The 20332-nt window shown below is 41.4% G+C and overlaps 1 protein-coding gene across 5 annotated transcripts; it reads right to left on the minus strand.

Annotated features, from left to right (window-relative positions):
- Positions 1-10: 10 nt before the first annotated feature.
- Positions 11-19571, minus strand: slc25a39 (solute carrier family 25 member 39). 5 transcript variants are annotated; one of them, XM_061233036.1, is made up of 13 exons: positions 19396-19571; positions 14686-14791; positions 14102-14161; positions 13296-13346; positions 11823-11932; positions 11121-11188; positions 9879-10003; positions 9149-9322; positions 8536-8645; positions 4800-4881; positions 2591-2671; positions 1721-2102; positions 11-1532 (listed from the first exon to the last, which is right to left on the minus strand). In XM_061233036.1, exons 2-12 carry the CDS (start codon positions 14780-14782, stop codon positions 1984-1986), a joined length of 1077 nt encoding a protein of 358 aa, XP_061089020.1. In that variant the 5' UTR covers positions 14783-14791; positions 19396-19571; the 3' UTR covers positions 11-1532; positions 1721-1983. The 5 variants fall into 5 exon arrangements, with proteins under 5 accessions (XP_061089020.1, XP_061089021.1, XP_061089023.1 ...); XM_061233039.1 differs by lacking the exon at positions 11-1532 and adding an exon at positions 4575-4659 and having other exon boundaries at positions 2034-2102; positions 2591-2799; XM_061233040.1 differs by lacking the exon at positions 11-1532 and adding an exon at positions 4575-4659 and having other exon boundaries at positions 2053-2102.
- Between the last annotated feature and the right edge of the window lie 761 nt (positions 19572-20332).

Consider the following 20332-nt stretch of genomic DNA (forward strand, 5'->3'; position numbering starts at 1 on the left):
AAAAAGCAGATTATCAAATACAAGCTTTATTATCCTTTCAAGCTTACATTTGAGTATGACCAAAGTTCATGAGAACATTAAAAAAAAAAAAAAAAGTAATCACTGGAAATACATCGCAGCAGATCAACATGGCCCAATCTCCATTGATCAATAGTTGGTTGTCAGTCTCCAATCTACCCAGTGGGAGAGAATATTAAATATCCCTTCAGTTTCCTGAGGTTGATTACTTTAGAATAGTGGTCTGCCTTAATTGATCCCTTCATCAATGTCCTATCACTGTCTAAAATTAGAACAAAGAGGTTGATCAAACCAGAAAATAACAGCAGAAGTGTCTGAGGCAATTATCCTGCTGAAGGATGCAGTAGGCAGAAATGAACATGTAAGACACTTACCAAACAAAAGGTAAAGCACAACTGCTGTCATCAATAAGTCAATATTGCTACGTATTGAACTATGGAAATATTCTTGCCTGACAACTCGATCTTGTCTCACTATCGAGTGGTTCATCCTGGCTTTGTCTGCGACAAGACTCAAGCGGTCCGCGTCCCGGAGGTGGTTTCACAGTGGGTTGGTTATTGAATGCCAGTGGGGAGATCATTGGTTGACCTGGAAGTCACAGTTCGACCAAGGAGCTAGCAGGGATTCCATCCCAAGGCCTCGGCAGTCTCTTGAATGTCCACACATGCTATAGGAGTCTGGTTCAAATGTCGACATTCAGAGGGTGAGGAAATGCCAGACCTTCCTCAATTCTGCAAGCCGACCAATTCAAATGCCTTTTAGGACCATCACCAAGCTCTCCTAGAAGGAACTGTGATGGGCAGAGTGCAGTTGAGCCAATATCATAGCCCCGATATTCACACATTCGCTTACAAAGAAAAAAAATATCTAACGCAAAATAAGACGGACATAACTAACGGAACAAAAGCTTATGAAGTTGGAGATGCAGCTGACGGGTGTGTTTCTCATGCATGTATCAGTCCACAATAGGCGCTGCCAGAGGTCTCGTCCGTTTGTCTTGTTGCCATGTCTCCATATCATGCACAGCCAGGCAGCAGAACGGACCAGCTCAGCCAGCCAAGCATACCTTCCAACTGCCCATTCCTCTCCACGCACGGCCACACCTGAGAACTGTTCCCAGGCTGGGTCAGCCGGTGGTGCCTCTGAGCAGAAACGTTGGATCCTTAGTAACAATGTGCCAAGAGTCAAGGGGAAAAGGCACGCTTTTACAGCAAATGAAATCTCAGGTTTCTCAGTTCGAAATGTTTCCAACATTGCGGTTTGGGTTACTACCCCCTTCAGGTCAGAAATACACAATCCAAACAGTTTAAAATGCCACTGAGTGGGGCTAAGGCCACAGAGTGGTGGTGAGCCAGATGGTGTTGTATACGATTGCATAGTAGTATACTATGTGTAATCTCTTGTATGTAAGCCTTATGGTGCAATTACTTTGATGTCTACATCAAACTAATGTTTGTGGGTAGATAGCCCAACAACTGCACAAGGGACTAGAACAGGGGTCGGCAACCCTGGTCCTGGAGAGCCGCAGGGTGTGCTGGCTTTCGTCTCCACCTTAAAATAAGCAACCAATTCAGACCCAAGAAACCAGGTAAGGTGAGTTGACTGTGTAATCAACGGCTTTCATTGATCAATTAATGCCAAGTAACAATGAAAGCCAGCACACCCTGCGGCTCTCCAGGACCAGGGTTGCCGACCCCTGGACTAGAAGCTAGACTGAGTTTGGACACATAATGACTTAAATCTTCAGCCATAAAATACCCTTTTTCATGGATTCTCTTAAAATGTATTGATCATTTTCTTTGCGACACTCAATAACATATTTCAGACAACGTGACTTTGCCGTTAAGTGCTAATAAATTAAGCCCCCATCATATCTTAGAGGCTGAATGTGCTTGTTTTAAACTGTTTGGATGGATGGGAACGTGTTTTCCGGAGTCACCCTGCAGTGGACTGGGGCAGTGGCTCTCAAAGAGCCCGCAAAGCGCGCTCCCGGTTCAGCTTCTGGAAGAAGGTCTTCCCAAACTCGTAAGTGCTGATCATGACCGCACAGGCCGGGGCCACCTTCACCACTCTGGGCAGGAAGCCTGCAGGGCAGAAAAGCCATTCAGTGCAGACCTGGGTCAAATACATCATTGTATTTGATTCAAATATTTTTCCTGTGCTTGATTAATCTTGACAAATGAGCCAACCAAGAGGACCAGAAGGTGGGGTTTGCACAAGCTCAGTCAAGCATAGAAAAGTATTTGAATCCAAAACAATTACAATATGCATTTGACCTGATTCAGCAGTCCCCTTTCTTTCTGAACACATCGGCCTGTTGCCCTGCGGCACCCAGCAGCACATACAAACCTCTTAGTACATGTTCTTTTGTTTGTATTGATGGATTGTTTTATTCATTTCAATTCAGGTAATTTTGCATTGGGGCTTGATTCATTATGACTACTGCTCGCAAAACTTTCTAAAATCAATGAGAACTCAAATAACCAAATGGCAAAACCCCAGTTCTCAGATAAAACCTGATCTTTATGTTTGACAAAAGCCCCAATAAATTGAAACTACTGCCAATTCTCACCTGCAAAGAGTCCCCTATAGCCCGAATCAGCCAGGATCCTACTCATGATCTGCCAGGTGGATGAGGGCTTCTTAGCTGGAGCTGTGTCGGGGAGAAGAAGAGGCAGAGTTAGTCACTAAACGGACATCTCCAAGACGAGTGACCAGAAAGCCGTGAGGGACGCCATCTTCTCTCCTTTCTTCTTCCAAAACTGTTCCTCTTTGCAGACTCTGTAAGGGTACAGGCCAGGAATGACAAAGTTAGCACATACCTGCTTAACTTAACCCACCCCTTTCGCCCTGCCCCATGTGTCCACAATCCTGATTGAAAGACATGATTCTCTAGCCCCCCAAAAAAAAGCAAGAAAAGATTGAAACAAGGAACGAAACAAGGAAGGCTGCTACGCTCATTCGCCAAAGGTGCATGGATGAGCCGCATGGTCTCAGATCAAATAAGACCGTGCCAGTGCCAAATGTTGCTCCACAGTGTGAATGGTTACACGGTTAACCGAAACAAAGTTTACAAAAAAATGACTGTTTTAAATCTCTAGCTGTGGTTCACTTATGGCTTCATTGGAAGACATTTCTTAAGGTTCCCAGAGCATTTTGTTCAACCACATTGGCTAGAGTGAGTAGGCCAGATCACAGCCAATTCATGAAGCATCTAGAATCCCGATTTCCTGGGGTTTATATTACGTTGCTATGTTATCTAACATAATAAGGCATGAAGACGATGATGGTGGGAAAGTCTGATACCACATGGAAGTAGGGTTAGGACCCAACTGCCTTGTCGAAAGACCGCGACAGCGCAGCTAGGGAAACTAGAATGACCTTTCAAGCTGGTAAAAAACACAAGAAGTGTCAATGTAAAGTCAATGTAAAAAAACTATTTAAGATGGTCCAAAATTTTGATTCACAAAATAGACTACCCTACTCCATAGGGCAACAAGCAATTAGCGATTACATTGCCCAGGGTATGGGAGGGTTCTGTTTAGAGGTCCAAGTTTTATCGCTATATACCAAACCCCGCTGGTGGATCAGGCACCCATACACTGCATGTTATATCCAAATATCAAAGGTCCTCCTTCAACTCCACTCAATACAAGCTTAGAGTGGTGGCAGCAACATGCGTCTCAGAGGAGAACCATGGATGTCAACACTCAAATCGGAAGTGGGGTACGGTCAGGAACGGGGTGATTGTTGCAGGTAATTGGACATTAATAATTAGAGCAGTAATTTCATATATACACTCAATGAGCACTTCATTAGGTAGCCCTGCACAGCAGCTTGTTAATGCTACATATTTAATCAGCCAATCATGAGGCAGTAACTAAATGCATAAAAGCATGTAGACATGGTTAAGAGGTTCAGCCGTTTTTCACACGAATGGGGAAGAAATGTGATCCAAGTGACTTAGTCAGTGGACCGTGGTGGCAAACAGGGTGGTTTGAGTATCTCAGAATTGCTGAACTCCTGGGTTTTTCCACACACAGCAGTCTCTAGAGTTTGCATAGAATGATGAAAAAAAAGAAAAAAAAGAAAAACATCCAGTGAGCAGCAGTTCTGCGGGCAAAAACTTGCTAATGTTGTTAATGAGAGAGGTGAGAGGAGAAGGACCAGACTGGTCGAAGCTAACAGTACGGTGACAGTAATGCAAATAAACACGCATTACAACAGTGGTATGCGGAAGAGCATCTCGGAACAGACAATGTGTTAAACCTCAAAGTGGATGGGTTACAGCAGCAGAAGAACAAGAAGTCTAAAAAATCATTCTAATAAGTACCTAATAAAGTGCACACTGAGTGTACATTGCCATGTTGGGCACCAAATGTATTCTGAAATGTTTTTTAAAAAAAGGACAAAAATAAAATAAAAACAAGTCAAGGGAAAAAGTGTGTCCAAGTCTTCCAGTGGCTTCCGCCACAAAGGAGTGGCACGGCCCTGCGCTCTAAGCCAAGTCGAGCCCACCCCGGCGGCCATCTTCCCTGCGAGGCCCTGTGGATCACCTGTCTCTGTGGGAGGAGGGGGTGCAAACAACACGCTGAATATAGACCCGCCCCCCTCAGTCCACCACGCCACCGACACCATAGCCTGTCAGAGAGGGGAGAGAGACCGGGAGAGGGTCAACTTTAGTGACACGGTCAAACTGAGAGTGGGAGTGACCACAACCCAGATGGGAGCCAGGCCCGTTGCTACCCCCCTCCTCGGCCATAGGCCCTTCCCCGTCCTACCTGCCAGCATCTCCATCTCCCCCAACTGAATCTGCCTCTGCGTCTTCACCACGTCAAAGGGCAGGGTCATCACTGCTGCTACCTGTCACACAGAGACCAGCACAACACTCAACAGCCTGGCTTCTGGGTCCTCAAGATACTAGTGCTACAGATCTACATACTAGGATCCAAAAAAAAAAAAAAAGGACTGTTTTGAAGTTGATTTGTTTGGTGCCAAGGCTAGTGGTACTACAGTTATTTTCTGTAGCAAGGAATTATTGTTCAAGAAAATGTAACCCTTAACCCTGCATTGCTCCATAGGGGATTGTCTCCTACATAGTTTAGTCAACTGCAAGTTGCATAGGATGAAAGAATCAGGTAAATAATACATTATTACATTACAAAACTGATCATTGGATACAATATACCATATGGCAGCCCGCCTTGTCTGTTGCCAGCTATGGTACGCACGTTGACATTGGTGAGATTAGATAAGAGAAAAGCCCTTGTCAAACAGGGCATCCTGGGTCGATGGGCGTATCTTTTCAGCGACTGCCATGTAAGGGTGTCAAAATCCAATATCATCCCAGGCATAGATTAGGTGGCTATGTTAGGTTAGTGGTCATTTCACAATACAGGGCCACTTTCCCACAGCATCACCTCTTCACAATAGCTCACCCAACCTATATTTGTTCAACAATATAACATATACGTACAGGTTCATGTGACATTGAAAATGTCACTGCAACTCTCCTTATTAGGGACAGTAAAAGTATTAAAGTTTAGTATCCTTAAATTAACAATCTACACCATGAACAAAGGGGAATAATATATGTTCTACATTACATACAGTGGGAGCAATAATTATTTGATCTCTCGCTGATTTTGTAGGTTTGCCCACTTACAAAGAGTGGAACTGTGCAGAATTTTAATCATAGGTACATTTTAACATTGAGAGACAGAATATCACAAAATAATCCACAATAACAACATCATATAAATTTTATAAATTTTCACATGAAATAAGTATTTGATCCATAGAACAATAGGACTTAATACTTTGTGGAGAAACCTTTGTTGGCAAGCACAGAGGTCAGACGTTTGTTGTAGTTTTTCACCAGGTTTGCACAGATCTTGGAAGGGATTTTGGTCCACTCCTCTTTGCAGATCCTCTCCAAATCCTTAATTAAGGTTCTGAGGCTGCCGCTTGGCAACTCGAAGCTTCAGCTCCCTCCACAGATTTTCGATGGGATTTAGGTCTGGAGACTGGCTAGGCCACTCCAGGATCTTAATATGCTTCTTTCTGAGCCACTCCTTTGTTGCCTTAGCTGTATGTTTTGGGTCATTGTCATGTTGGAAGACCCATCCACTACCCATTTTCAGTGCTCTCACTGAGGGAAGGAGGTTTGTCGCCCAAAATATCCTTGTACAAGGCCCCATTCATCCTCCCCTCGATACGGTGAAGTCGTCCTGTCCCCTTAGCTGAGAAACACCCCCAAAGCATAAGGTTTCCACCTCCATGCTTCACAGTGGGGATGGTGTTCTTGGGGTTGTACTCAGCATTTCTCTTCCTCCAAACACGACGAGTCGAGTTGATGCCAAATAGCTCTATTTTGGTCTCATCTGACCACATCACCTTCTCCGAAGCCACCTCTGGACCATCCAGGTGTTTTTTGGCCAACTTCAGACGGGCCTGTACATGTGCCTTCTTCAGCAGAGAAACCTTGCATGCGCAGCAGGATTTTAATCCTTCACGGTGTAGTGTGTTACTGATGGTTCTCTTCGTGACTGTGGTCCCAACTGCATTCAGGTCATTAACAAGCTCCTCCTGTGTAGTACTGGGCTGATCCCGGACCTTTCTCATGATCATTGATATCCCACGAGGCGAGATCTTGCGTGGAGCCCCAAACCGAGGGAGATTGGCACTGACTTTGTGTTTCTTCCATTTTCTAATAATTGCAGTTAACTTCTCACCAAGCTGCTTGCTTATTTTCTTGTAGCCCATCCCAGCCTTGTGCAGGTCTACAATTTAGTCCCTGATGTCCTTAGACAGCTCCTTTGTCTTGCCCATGGTGGAAACGTTGGAATCTGATTGATTGTGTGGACAGGTGTCTTTTATACAGCTACATAACGATGTAACGAGTTGACACAGGTGTTTTGGGTAATGAGTTGAGATTAGGAGTGCTTCGTAATGGAAAACTAACTGGTCTATGGGAGCCAGAATTATTGCTGATTGGTAGGGGATCAAATACTTATTTCATGCAAAAATACGATAATAAATTTATAAAACATATGATGTTGTTATTGTGGATTATTTTGTGATATTCTGTCTCTCAATGTTAAAATGTACCTATGATTAAAATTCTACACAGTTCCATTCTTTGTAAGAGGGCAAACCTACAAAATCAGCAAAGGATCAAATAATTATTGCTCCCACTGTAACTACGCAAATGTAAATATGAAGCCCATATCCAATAGAATAGCACACTGCAGCAAAGAAAAATGTTCCATTTATAACTCCCACAGGAAACATTGGTCACACACACCTGTGAACCACTCCTCACCAGTCGTAAGCACCATGAACAAATGCACCTAAACTGTCAGTACAGCTTCACACTACATAAACGAAATAAACTACCATTGCCTCACACACTATCATGATGCAGAATGATCTCTCTTTTCTTCTCATTGTTGCGTTTGGTGACATTTTGGATACTGCAGGGTTCTACCCAAAGAATGTAACAGAGGCACTGCCTACTGTGCCCTCACTTGCACCACAACTGTTTGTGTACCGTTGAAACCCGACTGGTTACCCATTAAGCCGTAGTGTTCTAGTAAGAAAATGTTCGCCAAAAGTGACTTAATGAAATGTTGATTAGTGTGCTGCACAACACTATTTATAGTTTTTGTCTTTTTTAAGTTTTCACTTTAGCTAACCAACTATATTATGAGCAAGCAACTTATTTGGCTAACGCATGTGCAACAATGCTCGCTACTATGTTCGTATTGCCTCAGGTGGATATCTGTAAATTCATCAGGATAACTATGGCTAATTTGCTTGTTGCTACCAATAGCGAACTGGTATTGTTTTATAAGTAGATATGTAGTCTTTGCTAGAATAATAAGCAATAGTATACAGAGCTTCAGCGATAGCTTGTCTGGAGTACAATTTGGGCAGCAACATGCGAACAATCTGAATAAGCCCCCACGCCATTGGCTGTGGCAATTAGAACCATTTTTCAACCAATGAGCTTGAATTATTGTACAGCTGTGTAATGTTTTGGTACAGAGTAACAGCCTGTCAACTGTATATTTGAAACCAGAATTTAAGGACTATAAACACAGGCAGAGGGTAAGTCAACATGTCAGTGAGCCTTTAGATAGAAAGGGATTTATAATGGTCTTGTAACAATGTTTTAACAGAAATCTCACCTATTTAAGTCATAAAACTTGGAGATTAATCTTTAAACTTCACTTCTAATACAGATTTTTTTTCTTTTTTAGTGTCTTCATACATATGTATTTTTGTTGCCCTTTTTATTGTTTATTCAGAGAAAATTAAATTTAAGATTAATTTGATAACTAGCCTTTATTGTTTGAAGGCATTTTTGGGTGGTTTTAATGCACCAGAATGTAGTAAATTACTTGAGGTGAAAAAGCTTAACCTACAGGAGGTTCTAAGCACCACTCCGCTCTTCTGTGGAGAAGCCTGTACTGTGTTATCAAGACCAGGCGTTACAGATGCAGTACTACTCACCGCCCCGGAGATTGCCCCGGCGACAAAACTCATCATGAAGGAGGCCTCCGATAAGCTGTAGCCAGCACACAGTTTGGCCTTCACCAGCTCGTAGTTAAACCAGTACAGGGCTGGGGATCAGAGAGCCAAAAGCATTGTGAGGTGTTCATTATGTCAGCCTTCATTTGACAGATCTCTGTAGCCAAACATAGCAGGGTGCTGTCTTTCACTGAGACAGAACATCAGAGAATTATACTGCCCTGGGAAATGTTACATAAGTAAAACTATAACTGAACCCCGGTATAAAACTCCAGCTTTGAAATGACCAGCTACCATCAGTTCCAAATGATAGCTTAAGCTGGCCAAACCATGTTGAGTATGGAGTTAGTCTGAACTGGTCAACCAGCTATCTCAAAACCGAGCTTCAGCGGTTTTTTTGTGGGGTTTTTTCAGCAGTAATGTAGTACTGTGAGTATACAGTAAAGCTATCTGGTCTAATTCCTTTATCTAGCACCATTCCTTTCATGTGGATTTAACAAACTGTGGTTCTAATGAATTTACACAAGAAGTTTAGTTTGGGGACAGCAATGCTTTTGCACAAAGCGGTCCTGGACACAACGGAAAGGAGAGTCACCTGAGAAGGGCACATCCCGCAGGACAGTGGGTCCCCAGCCCCTCCACAGGGACAGCCAGCCTTCCTGGGCCACGGAGGACCGGATGCACACCCGCAGCTCGCTGTAGGTCAGCTGCCGAGACTGCATCTTGGTGCGCACCAGCTCCAGGGGGCTGATGACAGTCACCGCACCCACTGCCAAACAGAAAGACACTGCTCACTTTTTCCAAGTAGCTACATCATTTGCCTTTTCCTCATGGAAAAATGGCCGCAGCAAAGCTGTGGTGGTCCTGCTGACTCCACGTTAAGCCACCCGACTCACTCCTTTTCACATGCATTATGGTTGGCTTCATGGTGAAATCCACGCTGCTAGCAGGAGCAAATATGTACAAGGGCAGGTAAGATGCACAACCTTTACGTGGCCTTACAAACCAGCACTTTCGTTCATTAGTCCTTGCTCCCAGATTTGGACCAGCCATAATTATCATCAACCCTTTTAATAAGATTGAAAGGAAATCTCTTAAGCCTTGTTTCTGTTGTGCCCAAGCACCTTAGAGCTTTGCATAATTAGCCACTGCCTACAGTGTAAGCACAGGATGGGTCTGGAATGTGAATGATAAAGAATGAACTGCAATACTGAGTTAACAAGAGTGGAGCTTTCATAATGACTCATAACTCAAGCACAACATGTAGTCGGTGGAGAGTGCAGTAAGCATTTTCTCTTCCGCCTTGCCCTGGACAACGCACTCACATCTGGCGAGGCCTCCTGCCACTAGGGGGACCTGAATCCCCTGGTAGCCCATCCCGAAGCACAGGAAGTCCCTCAGCTGGTCGTAGCATGTGAAGTAGATCACAGTGGCTGGTACCGCCATCACTCTGAGCAAACAGGAGGGCAGACATTTGCATAAACACGACCAGTCAACACCACAGAAGAACACAAGAACGTTTGAGGACAGGCCATCTATAGGACAGACTTTATGCTGTACAGAGCATCTAGCATTGTGTAAAACCTGGTCTTGAACACCCCGAGGTTCTCTCCATCACTAATCGGCGCATCATTCCCAGCCTGCTAGAAGTCATTACCTTTTGAAATTGCTGTTGTAATACAACATGTTCCCGTAGCTTGTCTCAAGAAAATGTGTTGCTGTTAGTGTTGTGAATTCTAACAAAGCACAACACTGACATTATGCAAAAGCAAAGAGTCTTCAGTTATTGCTGATAGGCAGTTACATTTTTAATGACGTCATACACTGAGAGCCTCAAATAAGTCCTCACAGCATGGCACTCTCAACCCGCAGCGTCAGGCCCTCAGGCCAAATTATTCCAGAACATTTCTGGAAACGAGATGGACTCGGTTTCCTAATAGCCCTTTTACTCAGGCTATGATTGTGAAGGAATGGCCCTTCACCAGCCACCAGAGTTGGTCAATTAATAGAATTTAATTGGTTGATTGATTTATTTGAGCCAGGAGTTGGTGTTTAAAATGGAACACAGCCGCAACTATTCGTCTATGCCATTTAAGTGTCTATCAGTTTGAAAAGGAGATGGTAAAGGCAGATGTTCATTTCTGGGTTGGTAAAATAAATTATAACTTTTTATCTCAGTTGTTTTTAAAGCCTTTTGATAGTCCCAGTTTTTACAGCAACGTGAACACGGACAATCGAACACATGCAGTGTTCAAGGTCCAACAGTCTTAGAGTGCAAGGATGCACACACTGTAAATATGCTGCACTTACATAACAGTTAGGATTTTACTGGTCTGTCAATCTCAACCAGAAACTGACATTAAAATGTCAGATAAGCCAGTAGGTCTGTTATGAGTGTATATAGGCCTGTATTTTAATAGGATTATCGAGTGTACCATGGCCAACTCTTCAGCCTGGCTTCAGATTGGGGACCGAATAGAACACATTTCCAACTTGCTAAAAGATCCCATCCGTTGTGCAATGGCAGGATTTCACTGCGAGGCAAACGGTCACCGTGGTGCACTTACAGCGTTGGAGGCAGCCCACTCCACAGAGACCTCACTCCTTCATTGCGCGTGATCTTGACAAACGCATCCTGAAGAAACATGGTGAGAAACAGGCAAATCCATCAGGTCTTTCTGATTTCACTTTTACTGCCAATTAGCTCACACCTAAAACACCCCGGGGTTTTCAACAGGGGGTCCGCAGACCCCTGTACTGCAAAAAATAAATAAGTAATTAAATAATAATTAAATAAATAAAAATAAACAACTGTCATGTAATAAGACTTAGGATCTTTTTCCCTCTCAAGTAGAAAGCTTTTTTTTAAAGCTAATTGAAAGTAATTTTTTGGTCGACAAGTCAAATAGACATTAATGGCTGTTTTTTGTCTCATTTAGCAAAAAAGTAATAGAAATAAGATCAATAGACTTTTTTATTTCTTTTTTTTTTCTAGGTACTGTAGGGGGGTCCCTTGCCTGACTTACGTACCTATATGCAATGACTATACTGTATATACAGTTCAGAAAATATTGGAAAATAGTAAATAAAAAAACGTTTTCCAATGTAACTTTTGATTTGTTTTACTCCAAACTGATAATGTACCAAATTATTATACATCCCCAAAATACCTAGCGCTCACGGAATAGCAAAAAGGAACTGGCGGACTACAGATAAAACATGGAACAGAAGAGCAGAACATAGTGGGGAGGAGCCGGCCAGGATCTTACTAGGGTTCCGCTGAAATGTGTGGAAGTCTTGTACCAGCTGGTGCAGCTTGCGCCATTCTGGCAAACATAGAGGTGGTCCATGAGCCCATTACAGTACACAAAGCATTTCCCTGAAAAAAGAAAAAACAGTACAGGTAAGCACCACCGAAAAGAATACCTTAGTACACTGATATATAGGGCAGACAAGTAAATACCTCACCACAAAACAGTGAATCATTACAGCAGCTCACTGAGACTAGGCCTGGGCCAAATAGACACATCTACGTATATCAGCTCTGAAGGCAGGCAGAGGCTTGATTCAATGCTATGACACTTTCCACCCTGCGATCTCTATCTGTAACTCACAACACCAACTCATGTGAACAGGGTGGAATGTCTGTTCCCTTTTAATAAATTCAGCCCCAATCCAAATATGAAGTGGCTCCACCCATATCCCAAGGGGTTTTGGCTTTGTTTGAGAAAATTTAGTAGGGTTTTAATAGGGGCTCAAAACAATAGTATAGCAGTAACTTTGATTGGCTGAAACAGTATAAAGTCGAGCGTGCCCTATGGCCCTCTTGGGACTAAAAGGGTTAATAAATAAAAACACAAACGGTGACTCAAATGAAGCATGAGCTTTATTCAGCCCATTCAAACCAAAACACACTGAAATGACAAGGTGTTATTTTTACCAGTTGTGCCAGTAGACTGTGACTATGACACTTTGCTGAATTCAATGACATCTATATATATTCAATTTCAGTGGATAAACTTAAATGCAGCTTCCAAGTTTCAGTTAATATTCAACCACTGAGCTTTGTTGGGACACAGATTCATTACACCGCACATGTGTTTAGGAATGGTGCTTGGGTTTATTTTTCAAATAATTATTGTGCCAGAGTTCTTATATAACAGTTCAGGTTCATGGTGAATCTGAGGAGATTGTGTTGTCCTTTGTACTGAGAGAGAGAGGGATAACAATGAGTACACACGTCTACTAATAATAATAACAGGAGGGAAAATAGGTCAGGTGGTAAAGGCCCTCCAGTTCCCATCTCACATTTTGGAATGCATTTTTATCTTTAATATATTACTATTCTATTCAATTTCTTTTTGTATAGCGCTGAAGACAAAGATGTTTTACAGAGTAAAGTGGCAAAACAAATACCCAGTGTTTTCGCAAAAAAAATACTAAGAGTTTTTTTCACACAAAAAACACAAATACATGAACACCTGTTGTGCATGCTAAACCGTCAGTAAAACATTTTTTAATGCTTTGCCGTTTGTAGTATTCGGTTAGAGTGAGTGATCAAAAAACACACCAGATTTTCCGATGCACACCTTGTTGCAAAGTACCATGCCTCAACGTGGGCTTGAGGCAGCCACCTGCCATGCATAACCGTGCATATCCAACTGCAACTATGTGCCTGCCATGTTAGTGACAGCAAGAAAAGTTATTTTCCTAAAAATATTTGCAAAGCAACATATACTCACACTTAGATGGACGTATAACATTGCTCCAGGGCACAGAATCAACAGCCAAAGCTGAAAACCGACAAAAAGCAAAGTGGGCAGATTGAGAAAAAAGAAAAAAAAGAAAAAAGAACAAAGAACAAAGAAGAATGAACAAAAAATAGCTTTAATTTTTCCTCTGACATTAGCTGAAGCATTCAACGGACCATTTTCAAGATAATAAATGCACATGGACTCACGCTTGCCAGATTACATTGTAGCCACTAAACTTTACACATGTTGGAAAATGATGCGCATAATGGTATTATCTTTTAGTTTACAGTATTCTTTGTGCATAATTATCAATTTTGGAGACCATCGTATGTAAAACAATTATAAAAAGAATAAAAAATATTGCTTGTTCCATTACTGCAGTTAGAAATGGTTCCAAAAACACTCAAAATGTTAGCAATAAAAAATAAGCAAAAACAGGCATAAAAAATATAAAATATACTGTATGTAGCACATAGGGGAAGTATTTCACAACCTGTGGTAATATCACTTAATTGCAACTGGGTTTCAGGAAGTCAAACACAGGGGAAGAAATATACATATGAAACAGTGGCTCAAACATAAGAAATTAGCGGAAATGGTGAAATCAGAAATCCTGTGAAATCCTGTGAAATCCAGTGCAGCAAGATGACTTCCATTTTAAATATTCCATCCTGAGGTATGAAATTTACAGGGTCCAGCACAGCGCAGAGTATCAGATTCATGCTCAGACAAGCAATTTAAGAAGTTGGCAGAGTGCAGCAGTTTCTTCTCAGAAGATGGATATTTATCAATACCTTGATAGAATGGTGATCCTTGGGCTTGCAGTCTTATCTTCACTACGTCCAGTGGTGTGACTAAAGAAGACAAAGAATTGATTAAAAATTGTTTCATTTTTATTTGCCATTTTATTCCTCCAATTCCCGTTTTCTCCCATTCTGCTCAGCTCAGTTTGATATCCTCCTTGACATTTCTCCACAGGAATACTCATCTCATGCACTAGTGTAACGTTAGTAATGGCTGCTGAAAATGGGGCTTTGCGTTCACATAGTATGTAAAGATTTAATAATATCAAACAGTAACAGTAATTTGTAATATTGCCAATGTCTTGTCTGTATTGTAAATTGGGAGTTACATTTTGTTGATATTGTAGACCAAGTGTGTCCAATCCTACCTGAAAAGGCCATTTTTGGAGCAGGTTTGTTTAGTATTTTGGGGCCAAAATAAAAACCTGCACCCACAACAGCCCTTTTTGGTTATGACTGGACACCCCTGCTTAGGAACTATTGAAATCCTTGTTATATATGAATATTCTATTACCAATACAGGTACAGTGCATTCATGCTTTCTCAGACTACAATGAACAGACATAATTTCTCACCAAACAGGGATGTGAGGAGGGCTCCAGTCCCAGAGGCAAGCATTTGCTGCATTGGAGTGATGCCCCCGGAGGGGGTGACAGGGGCCCGTTCCCTCATCCCGAAACCCTTCAAGGAAAAAGGAATTATATCTAGGCGGGCAAACATGCACTTGTAGACATATTGTACAGTAACATCAATATATTTGCACATTTATTTAGTCATATACACACACACATCCATTAACCCTAACTGTACATGCAGGGAAGCTGGGGGTGGGGGGAGATATACATTCAGTGAGCACTTCATTAGGTAGACCTGCACACCAGCTTGTTAATGATAATATTTAATCAGCAACTAAATACATACAAGCTTGCAGGCATGGTCAAGAGGTTCAGCTGTTTTTCAGACAAAACGTCAGAATGGGGAACAAATGTGATCAAAAGGACTTTGTTGGTGTCAGACAGGGCATTTTGAGCATCTCAGAAACTGCTGATCCCCTGCACAACAGTCTCTAGAGTTTGCAGAGAATGGTGCAAAAAAAATACATTTGAGTGCGATAGTCTACTTTAATCATTTTAAGACGTCAATTCACATGTTAAGTCTGTTTAAGAATCAACATCAACTGAACTATCACCGACAAAATGGCATAACTGAAAAATAGCATTGCCTTGTAGAAGGGTGTAGCACTGCACTAGTGGACAAGACACTGATAACTTATCAGCAGGGAGCATTCCAGGGGAAAGGGGAATCGTGACATGCGGACACCCATCATACCATTTGAAACCATGACTCAACACTATTTCAGACAGGCTGGACTGGTGGATGGGAAACATTTTTTAAATTCTAACTTAATTCTATGATGAAAACCAGTTCACCTAGATCCATGTTGGACTTGGTGGCAGAATAAGTCCGGGTTTGGACTGAAAGATGTCCAATATCATTGATAATAGGAATGTGACAAATCATCAGTGTTTGTAAACATTTACCACCCAATTTGGTAAGGGTTAACCGTCTGTTAACGAAACTGCTCATGACCGTTAGGGGCCACATCTTATTTATGGGGAAAATGTAGCCTACTGACAATACTTATTGCATTTTCAAACTAAATTAACATTTCAATGACAACATTTTTTGTTGGCCTAATGGCGTTAAGTCATCAAGGGTCCAAGGTATCAAATAAGCATCAGACCATAATGCTGCTGCCAGATATATGCAGTAGAAACTACAACAAATCTCCTGACGAATTTCCCTGTTGAAGTGAAAAAAATATTTAGGAGAAACAATTATTTTCATATCCACTGCAAAGTCTCATTGACAACTTAACACCCCTTAGCAAACAAATGTGTTCCATATTGTATCAGCATCATTTACAGCTGATTATACAACAGATAGGTCCGGTCCATTGTCTCTATTGGTCAGTTTGCGTTCCAGCCTTGCCAATATCCATGATATACACACAGCTAAATGGAATGTTCACACAGCAGCCTACCAAAGAAAAACAAAATGGTTCTCATTCCATAGTATCACAGGACAACCTGAAAATAAGATATAGACTCTGATGATGTAGATTGATCACAGACACCAGGAAGTCATGGTATGCAAAGGATATGCAACCAAACACAAAACATGATTCATTTATGAGTGCTGTCATTACTACATGCTACATTACTGCATTAAAATGTATAAAAATACCCTTTAATGAAAGCTCTGAGTCCGCAGTTTGACCACGTATGAATTGTTTGATTAAATAAGATTTAAAATTTTCTTATTGATGTTTCTCCACCTTTTAAATGTTCTTGGAATTATCATTTATTATGAACCATCGCTGTTGTTGGTAAATGAGGGTATGCAGTGGGAATCTGGTGATTGGTCCGTGTGTGTATGTGAGGCTGCTGGGAATGGTGAGAGAGTGAGTGGAGTTTTGCGCCTGTTGTGTGTGCGTTTTGAAAGAGAGCATGGTGGGAAAAAGACGGTAGTACAAGGGAGTTAATGTAATTTTCTTCGCTGCAATAAAGGAAGCACATGCCAAAGGACTCCTAAATCGTTAAGCTGGGTGATTTACATGTATTAACATGGGTATTGACATGTTTTTAAAGTACGATGTCTTACTGCCTTTAATGTATTGACTTATTATAGCTACTTTATTCTCTTAAATAACATAACACCCACAAGTTACTATAACATTGTTTTTCACCACATACAATTTATCTTTGACTGTCGCTACATGCTGAAAAATATTAACGAGATTATCCGATGGAGGGGCTGCACAATTATTATTTGCAGAAGCTTGTATTTGTGTTCGTCTGTGCGCTACGCAGTGCGCACATGGCTACTTGTTCATTAGGCTACGTGATTATTAGGGTGATAGTAAATGTTGGACTTGGACATGGAAACATTGAAATTCAAATTTGTTGAGTAAACATATTTATTTAGTTATTTAGATTTCGAATGTGACTCAGTCATTGCGCACTAGATCAGCCTCTCTCAAACTTTTTTGTGCTGGGGCCCAGTCATATTTGACTTTGGCGTTTCAAGGCCCAGTAGGTTGAAGAATGCTGGATTTTCTCATAAAAAAAATAAACGAAAATGATGAGCCTTAAGCATAGTGGAAAGCTAATGTAGACTCACTGTTCCGAACAGAACACAGGAAAGCGGCCGCTCTGTTGCTTATTGCCTATCCCAGATAGCAAAACACTTGGATTCATGTGAATTGAACCAATAATTATAGACAATGACAAATAACTACACAACTTCCTTGTGTTTGGAAGACCGTTTTAGCTCATGTTCTCATGTTCCGAACAGCACCTGAAGCACAACTACTACAGTTTTGCACTCTGTTATACAGGCACATCTCTATAATATCTGGCTAATCTTAACATTAATTAAAAACTGATATAGTCTACATAAAACGTGTGTGTACGTGTGTCTTTACAAGGAACGCTTTTGCCTGAGCAGCATAAGCCTGCCAGGTTCGCAGTCTCTCATTAGCATTATTTATTCTTCATGAAAGTTGCACTGGAAGGAACATAGTGAGGTGACTTGGCGTTCGGAACACGGCGAGTTAAAGTAACGCCAGAGAGCCCCTGCCGACACAGTTTGATTGACAGGTCTCTTGACTTTGAAAATGAAAATGTAAACAGGGTTTGCGTTATCAATTCGACTTATGGCAGGGGTTTTGCGTGACTGGATAAAAATGATAATGTAAAGGGAAACAACATAATTTTATGTATGTTACTCCTGTGCTGTAAACATACGAAAATTAAATGATAAAGGGCCAATTGAATTATTAGATTTTGGTCATGGATAATACGGTTACTATTAGAAACTGTTGTTTAAAATGTGGGTCTTCATTTTCAGAGTTTTTTGTAGATGTCGATAAATAAAAATAAAAAACTGAATATGAAATTACTTTGCACTTGCATTTGCAAGTGCGTAATTAACTTGAAGTAGGCTTTTGCATTTTCGTATTAATTATGACATGGTTTAAACGCACATGGAATGAAAACGAAATAATGGTACATAAATGGTAATTGCCGATTTGCAATTTGTAGTTTCCATAGACTTGTCAATGTTTCAGCGTGTCACGTTCCCCTCCGCATGACCTTGCAATATTCTTCTCCCGTGGTTTCTCGCCCGTAAACTCTTCCCAGAGATTTCCGCCCTCTACCCCTTCCCATCCCCCAAGAACTACTGGCTACAACAACAAAACGGCCATAGCTGAAGCAAATAATACAGAAAAGGCTTATAGAGGCCATGTCTGTACACATCGTGACATACTAATTTATCAACACACATCGCGATAGTTCCCGGACGGAAAACAACTTGCAGTTGCTTGGAATTTAATAATTTATCTTAATGCATGAACATCAACTAACGGGATAAATACGAATAATCTGCCAGTGTAATAACTTTTTGCACAATATCTGCTTTTGCTTGACCCGATTGGTGTTTGTCCCTTTACCACAAACGCGGTGTACCTAATTCTCTTGTGTTATTGTGTTACCAGTTTATCAGTCTGCATCCACGCGCTAATTTACACCTAGAAATTGACATCACTAATTAGTCAAAATAATATGTTCGTTATAGCATGTGTGTTGAAGAATCGTTACATAATTTACCAACGTGCTTAGCTAAAAATAAATAACGTAATTAACATTTTTCTAATATTTATTTGTATCCTACGTGGCGCAACTTACGGACTGTAACTTACAACCAGCCATAAAGTTTAAACATGAGATATTTATAATGTTAGGGTTAACGGCCACAACAGCTAGCTAAGTTATTCAAGCGATTATAGCTAACGTTAGCCGCCGAACTTAGCTGAAATGGGAAGCTATTTTGCCTGTAAAGAGACGTTCTACGCGATATTAATAACTGAGGCAGTTAACTATAAAAATGAAAAAAAAAAAAAAATGAATGCCGATTATGCAATCAACTTGATCAGAAAACCGCAGTGTATCCAGCATCAGCTAACGACATCGGTAGCTAACGCCAGGTAAATCAAATTCAAAATAATATTATTTTGTGCATATATATATATATATATAGGGGCGGGGTGTTCATCAAGTCCCACAGCCAGCAATTAACTGGCAATATCTAGATAAATTACCATTACAAACGTGCTGATTGCTACAGAATTAGCTAAGTAGCTATCTATCATGGCCCAAGCATCTCTCAAACGCAACGGCTAATGTTAACGTAAATAACAAGTAAATAGCTAACTAACTTACCTTTCTTTATTTAATCCAAGAGGAGACTGTCCCTGCCTTGTAAATTGTAGATTTCATATTATTAGTATTCGGAAGAGCTTAATTCCCCCCGATTCCAAAAACTGAGCTCCCATGCTGCACGCATCCTGACCTGCTGCTGGTAGGTAGCTAGCCACCACCAACTGCAACGATGTGTTTAGAACATCTTGTTCTTCTTTTAGTTGAGTATATTAAGCGCGGTCAGCGCATTGCTGCCTCCAACCGGTTTGGAGGAGCCCTCCTCCTTAGCGCTATCCAGTACTATACCCTGGGATTTAAAGCCGTTGTCGTCAGGAACTGGATAACTTTTCTTTCCACGACACTCTGTTGATCTCTTTCTCCCAGTATGGTCCTTAAACTGAATTTATGTACACCCACATCAGCAGGCTTCTTAAATAAGGTCCTTCTCTCCTCTTCATACATACATTTAACATCCTTGTGTTTTTTAATGAGTGCCATACTACTCCCCAATTCACAATGACCCAGCCCAACCTAGTCATTTTAACCTCATCCCTCCTGCTCAGGTTCACTTTCCACTTCCTTTTAATACTAGGCTGAATTCCAAAATACTACCTAATACTCATATTCTTCTCCCCCCATTCCCTCTGCCATTTACCATTCAAATACTCCCGGATTAAACTCCCATACTCAAAGTGGCTGTAGGGCACAGACATTTACACTCCCTGTTTGTCAGCCGTCTGCTCTGACTGATCCCAAGCTGGAGAATATTCATCCCAAACCCTGACCTCCCACTCTCAGGCTCCGGCCTCGACCCATCAGTAAACACCTGTAGATATCCACCCCAAACTCTCTGCAAATGCTCCCCCACTACCCAAGCAGGATCCCCTGCTTCCTCCTCTCTTAATGCATCCATGATTGACATGTCTCTCTGACTCTATCATTAGCCATGGAGGAACTT

The sequence above is a fragment of the Conger conger genome, chromosome 2 (genome assembly GCF_963514075.1).
Source record: "Conger conger chromosome 2, fConCon1.1, whole genome shotgun sequence".
NCBI classification, from domain to species: domain Eukaryota; kingdom Metazoa; phylum Chordata; class Actinopteri; order Anguilliformes; family Congridae; genus Conger; species Conger conger.